The 6,570-nt window shown below is 35.2% G+C and overlaps 1 protein-coding gene across 1 annotated transcript in view; it reads right to left on the bottom strand.

The window, feature by feature from the left end:
- Window positions 1–5,908: 5,908 nt before the first annotated feature.
- The window catches only part of CEP85L (centrosomal protein 85 like), a 161,968-nt gene continuing 161,306 nt past the window's right edge, over window positions 5,909–6,570 (bottom strand). Inside the window, exon 13 of the mRNA XM_032651320.1 lies at window positions 5,909–6,072. Within this exon, the coding sequence (XP_032507211.1) occupies window positions 5,909–6,072 (164 nt within the window). The remainder of the gene's footprint in view (window positions 6,073–6,570) is intronic.

Here is a 6,570-nt window from a genome sequence, read left to right as displayed (position 1 = left end):
AAAGGATTGACATATAAGCAACAATCAATTAAAACCCGAGGTCGTGAGAGAATGCTGTTTTTCAACTCTAGGCCGAGAACTCTTACTGACAGATGCCTGTGCTATTTCCAGTTTTTGATTATTATGAATAAAACTGCTGTGAACATTCATTTACAAGTCTCTTTTTAGATGAGTGTTTATCTCAAATAAACACCTAGAGTGGAATGTCCGGGTCACAGGGTAGGTGTACGTTTAATTAAAACTTCTATTATAAGGGAATCAACAGAGATCGTGAGGCAAGGCTGTGTTCAAGTAAAAACGGGTTGGCTAAAATGGAAAGTTGTGTGTGTGTGTGTGTGTGTGTGTGTGTGTGTGTGTGATCGCGCCGAATTTGTCAGGGACAGCAGTTTTATTTAAACATTGAAGAAATCTTTTATCTCAATTTCAGTCCTCAAACTGGAATCTCCTCTAAATCAAGGAGACCATCTTGACTGACATGATGTTAGAGCGCTATTCATTTGTAAACGGTTTGCTCTACTGGATCCACATGCTGCCATTTTGCACCATCACTAACAGCATATTCTACCCCTCGTTTTAACTGAGTCCTCTGCACTTCTACATAGAATGACTCTGGTTGGTTGGGAAAGCTGGCATAAAGAGAAGCTCAAAGTACTGGCAAAATCACTGGGATGTACCCCGTTAAGTCCTCTGCTGACTCCATCAAAACACTTTTTTTTAAACCAGATCAAAATAATCATATCTTTCCTTATAAAGGAGAAACCTCTTCATTAATCACCTTGGAAATACTCTAGGATTTTATCCATTCTGTTTTTATTTCCAAGTCACTTGCTTGCAACCTAAGGAGTCTGTAATGCATGATTCTTTTTCCTGTTAACTGAATTAGATAACTCATCTGAAACTCCTGATAGCAATGCCAAGTTAGCTGGACTAGAAACAGATGCTGCTAATCCAAATATTAACCAGCTAGAGACATTAAGGCACATATGACTTAGAACAAGGACCCAGGTGCCATCAAAGCTGAGATGTCAAGGCCTCTGCAGAGTAACCTTTTAACAAGGTCTTATTTGTATATGTTTCAGTTAAGGTTTTAATCTCTGATTAGAAGGGAGAAAATAAAAAAGATTTAACTTGCCAGCCCAAGCTTTCAGCAATATAAAAAACTGAAATCTGATTTGTCTGTTGGAAAAGTAGAAAGAAGACTTGATTCAAATAAGTATTTTAGAAATTCAAAGTACAGACACAGTGCTATGAGCTGAAATGCATAGACATTCCCTTGTATTTACAGCACCTGCCATCAGAAAATCTCGGTGCCCTTCAGGGGAAGGCCCTGAGAAAAAGCTTTTTGATGACTGAAAAGAAACTGTAAGATAGACGTAGAAGGCAGAAGTGTCCCCGATCTAGTAAGATTTTCTCTTGCGTATTTAAAGAAAACTTTAAAAAGTCAAGTCAGCATATTCTTATTGGGAATTCAGCGAGTCTAAAATTTCAAATACATTTTTATAATAACATTAGGCACTTGGTAGACATAAATCTTTTATAAAAAAATTTATTTCTCTGTTAATACAAATTCCAACATCAACAAACAATAGTCCAGTGGAAAAATACTTAGCCATTAACATTGAAAACTTTTTTTATTAATAAATAGAACTTTGGCATTCAAAATTCTAGCTGTAAACCCTATTAAAAAGCAAAAACAAAAAAACAACCCCTTTACAAAAAAAGAGGCAAGGATGATAGATCAGAAGGCATAAGCCAACCAGTGGCTTCACATTCTTCTTACAAAAACTGTATTTCAATTAAGTCATGACCGTTGTATTTACACATGAGGTATTCTGGGTGGTTCAAAAACTGAACCTAGTTTACAAAAACCACCAGTCATAGTGACTGATACACTCTGCTGTGCTTTTAATATAACCACCTAGCACCTTACTACTTCTTGTCATCACACCAATGTGATGCTGAATTTTATGTTTACATATTTAAATAACTATTTATACATATATGTACACATATACACACAAATGACTATACTCCAAAGGAGTTTCCTGCTCACTAAACAGGGGAAAGGCTGGGCTCCAAAGACATATATCTGATACCTCCCCTCATGTTTACTAAGGTATCTACCTAGTAACCAAAAACTGCTCCTTGCTTTAAAAGAAAGGAAAAAAAAATCCTAATCAAGTCTATTTACAGAAGAACAAGGTGCAATAATCATCAACATTCTTACAGCTCACGTAAAATAGAAATGAATGCTTACTGCAGGCAAAAAGGCACAAAAGGTTCTCTCTGTATGCAGCTGTAATAGTGTTGTTAATGACTTATTGATTTGAAACTACATTCTTTATATACTCAATACTTCTTTTAAGTAAGAAAAAAATCCAAATATCCAAAACCTTTCCCTCTTCATGATTAAATGTAGAACATTATATCATGCAGCAATTTTCACCATGACATTCTGGGGTGAAGCTAGAAATTTTATGTTTTGTGAACACTGGAAAAAAAACTGTCAAAAATGGAAACAAAATGAATTAACTTTGGCTCTGAGAGCTCTAGCTACTGGCAGTTTCAAATGACACAGTCTGAGTGAGCATGGTTAGGAGAATTGCTTATTCCTGTAATTACATATCTACAGTGATAGAAAGCTGCATAAGAGAATGCCAATAATCTAAACTGAAGATGTGCCTGAGCTGCACTGTGTGATGTAAAAATATAGTCCAAGTTCTCAGCTACTGTATTATTCAATGAACTATTAGTGATACTGAAAGAACATTTTCCCAATAAAGTAGTTCCTTTAAAAATGCCCTCTAAGAGAATCCTATTAATAAGTCTTGAACTATGACAGAATTAATTTAGAAGCTCATTAGTGAGTCAGAAATGTACAATATCCATTTTAGCAACACTTTCCAGCTTGAGATTGTCTCTAACAGGCTACTGGAAGAAGTCTAATTCAGTTTAATAAATTGCCATGACCAAAAAACAAATTCCACTAAGATAAAATACTGTTAACGTTAAATACTGAATCCTATTTCAAATACAAAAAGGGGCCACACTTATTTTTTTTTTAATTCAGGCATGGCTTACCTAGTCAATACTTAAGCAAAATTTCAAATAGATATACTTTAAAACTTAGGTTAATTTTCACCTCAGACACACAATCACTGTAATAACTTCCAAGAATATCCTAGTTCAAACTAGGACAAGATACTGTAGTGTTTCTATTTGCCCATCTTACCTAGCCTAACAGTAAAATCTTTGTTTTTAATGAGATACTGATATTCTTACTACTCTAACACAAAAGATTGTCTTGGGAAAGGGGAATTTTCTGAAAAATAAAAATCAAAATTAAATACTGACAAATTAGAATACTACTAGTTTTATTTCCCCCCAAATTCCCTCCAAGTCTGTCTACTTATTATCTAGGCCCCTTTACAAAACCCAGACTCCAAGAGATTACATTCTGTACTTCAGGGTTATACTTACACTATCACATCTTAAATCCCCTTTTTATGTGGAGTATACATTTTGGAAACTGAAATACATCAGCAGTAGTTAGTTAATTTTCTACTAGGTTAAATTTGTTTTAACCTCAAGATATGTGAACTAAGTCAAATTCTGTAAGTTTTAGAAAGCTAACTTATTTTTAAAAAATATAAATTACTTAATCCCAACTAAGCCGGAAAACAAAGTATCTACAGTGATCAAAACAAACGATCAAAAGTTTGTTTAAACAACAATACTAACCATAAACCCCCCAAACATATACATTTAAAAATCTAGTGACCCAAATCAGTGATTATTTGCCCATTATCACTATTATTTTAGGGTACCTTTACTTTCAAAATTATGGAGGCTGGGGTGTGGGGGAGGGGATTCTATTCAAAGAGGATATAAAAGCGTTGTGTGCTACGCTTGTGGCTTATCTATTTCAGATGCTATTACCTACTTTACTGTAAAGGGCCATTTTTACAGATCTTAATTTTTTATAAGGCAGAATTCTTTGCATCAGATTTTTGGTACAAATTTACTACTCCCTGATTGTCTTCAAACCACCAACATTCAAAAACAAAAGAACACGTGAGAAAGCCAAATTCTTGCTAGTGACTAAGCCCTTCCTTATTAGGTTAGGGACCTTGGGATGCAGAATCACTACAATGCACTGATTTCTTAGTGCCCAGATCCTAAGACTTAAAAGGGCAGGGAGGACTCAGGCACTGAATGGAAGGAAAAGTCTGATGTCCTTACAATGTATTATAACTGATTGTTGAAATATAACTATAAAATAACTATTGAGAGCCGTATATAAGTCAATTTCTGAACTGAATGTCTTCCTGGGTAGTTTCCTTGAAGGCCTTATCCCAAGTATGTTTTCACTGCTGAAAACTTTAGGAGCATATTTTTCTAGGAGCAGCCTTTATACCAGTATATAAGCCCGGCAAGAAAACAGACATGTGATCTGCTCTTGCCCTAAACAATATTCTCCTGCTTGATTAACATCCCTCATTCCTTCTACCTGTTATTTAGTCTTGACCTAAATGAGACCTGGGGTTGCATCAAGAGATAAATCAAAACAACTTGTAAAGGACAATGACTGCCGTAACTAAGTACATTAAAAAGAACGTACATTTAAACGCTCTGAAGGCAATGGAATATACAGTCCTTCCAAAATACCAGTTAAGACAGGGAAATACTCATTTGGAAGCTTAAATGATTATATGCCTACAAAAAAGTCAGTTGCATTTCATAGTGATATCCTGTACCCCAGAAGAAGAACTAACCTGGCCAAATTTGTATTCTATGAAGAACCCTGTTTTTAATGTACTTTACCTAACAAAAGGAATTGCAATATCACCTGGGTTTAGATTTTGTTTTATGCTAGTGATAATTCTGATATAAAGAATACAGGTTGATTTTTTTCTTAAAGTAGTTTCAACTTTAAAACAGATACAAAACTGTTAAAATGTAAACATTTGAGATTTGGATAAATAAGCTATTGTTCCAGAGTCACTCTGTTAATCTTTCTTTTACAATAATGATCTGAGGCCTTAGGTTTGCATTAATTATATATGGCTTTGTTTACATTGATATATACATATAGATAGATAGATAGATAGATATAATATATAAACAAAAAGTTGTAAATAGTAAGGGACATGTTAAAATTAGTTCAGATTACGTTAAATTGCCTTGTAATACATACATTACAATGCTAACGGGAAAACCATCACATCAAAATTTCACATCTCTTCAGAAATTCACAAGCACTCTGGAAAAACAGCTGACCTATCTACAGTACTAAAATCAACCCAACCCTACAACCTCACCATCTCAGCACAGGGATTGTTCAAACACAGATGGTTTCGCCTGCTGTACTACTATTTGAACACTTGCCTGCTGTGGCAACTCTTGTTCAGCCAGCCCTTGAAAACCCCAAGTACAACACAAGCTTCTCCATGAAAAAAGAAGCAGCACAAGAATACAGTGTGTGCCTTTCTCAGAAGCTTTGCTTTGATCCTAGAAATCTTTATAATTTTGTGAACACACACACATACAGACACACACACACACACACAAAAACTACAGGATTAAAAGAAATCCTATCCCTTTATCTGAAGGGCACTCTTCACAGCTTGGTCCTACAATCAGTAGTTTGAGAATACAGAAATTTTTTTCTTACACATTTTATCATATTTTTCAAATGGTAATTTAATTATTTCCTGATTAGATAAGCCCCTTTGATACTTCCTCACATCCCAATTCCTCCCCAAAAGAACAAATCCACAGAAAAAAATACTTATGTGCAAGTCGTATGTCACTTGCAAGTTTCTATCATGGCTCCTAAAAGAAATGTGAAGAACCTAGCACAGCAGCATGTAACAATGGGTCGTTATTGCTGTGGGACCAACACTGGTCACTGGGTTACACAGTTGTCTCCCATGTCCTGAGCATAGCGGTCTGATATCGTGGTCCGTAATTCATCTATGTCCCTCCGTAACTGGCATACATCTGACAGTTTTTTAGTGAGTGTTTCTGGGCTGTGGTCATTCTCAGTCTCTTCAGCTGAACAGTTCATTGCTGTGGAAATAAAACATGGAGAAAATCTCACATTTTTTGGGAACAAAGTCATTTTAGGATTTTCAACTTATTATCATTGTAAATATAATGCTGTATACTTAATACAAGTCAGGCTCAGGTTTAAATTATGCATCACTCAATAGTAAATGCATCTTATCTACTCGGTCCTTTTAAAATTTTGCTAACTAAAATGCATTAAATTCATACAGTGATAACACACAAATTCAACAGGTTTAATGGATGACAATATTCCAAAAGTAAAAAGGAACAGGCTCTAACAGCTCTCTTCAAACTCAGAAACAAAAATCTGAAAATCACTGTGTGGTGAGGGGCATTATCTTATATTTTTACAGACTGCAAAGTATTAACAATCGAGTGTGTGTGTGTGTGTGTGTGTGTGTGTGTGTGTGGGTTGGGACCCTATGATTCTAAACAACTGAATCAGGCTGATAGCTAGTTGCCCAATGGCTGAATCACTGAGGGTAAGGCCCTGAGTTA

Source organism: Phocoena sinus, chromosome 12 (genome assembly GCF_008692025.1).
Source record: "Phocoena sinus isolate mPhoSin1 chromosome 12, mPhoSin1.pri, whole genome shotgun sequence".
Lineage (NCBI taxonomy): Eukaryota > Metazoa > Chordata > Mammalia > Artiodactyla > Phocoenidae > Phocoena > Phocoena sinus.
Note: the sequence above shows the minus strand (reverse complement) of the source record. Positions and strands in the feature narration are given on the sequence as shown.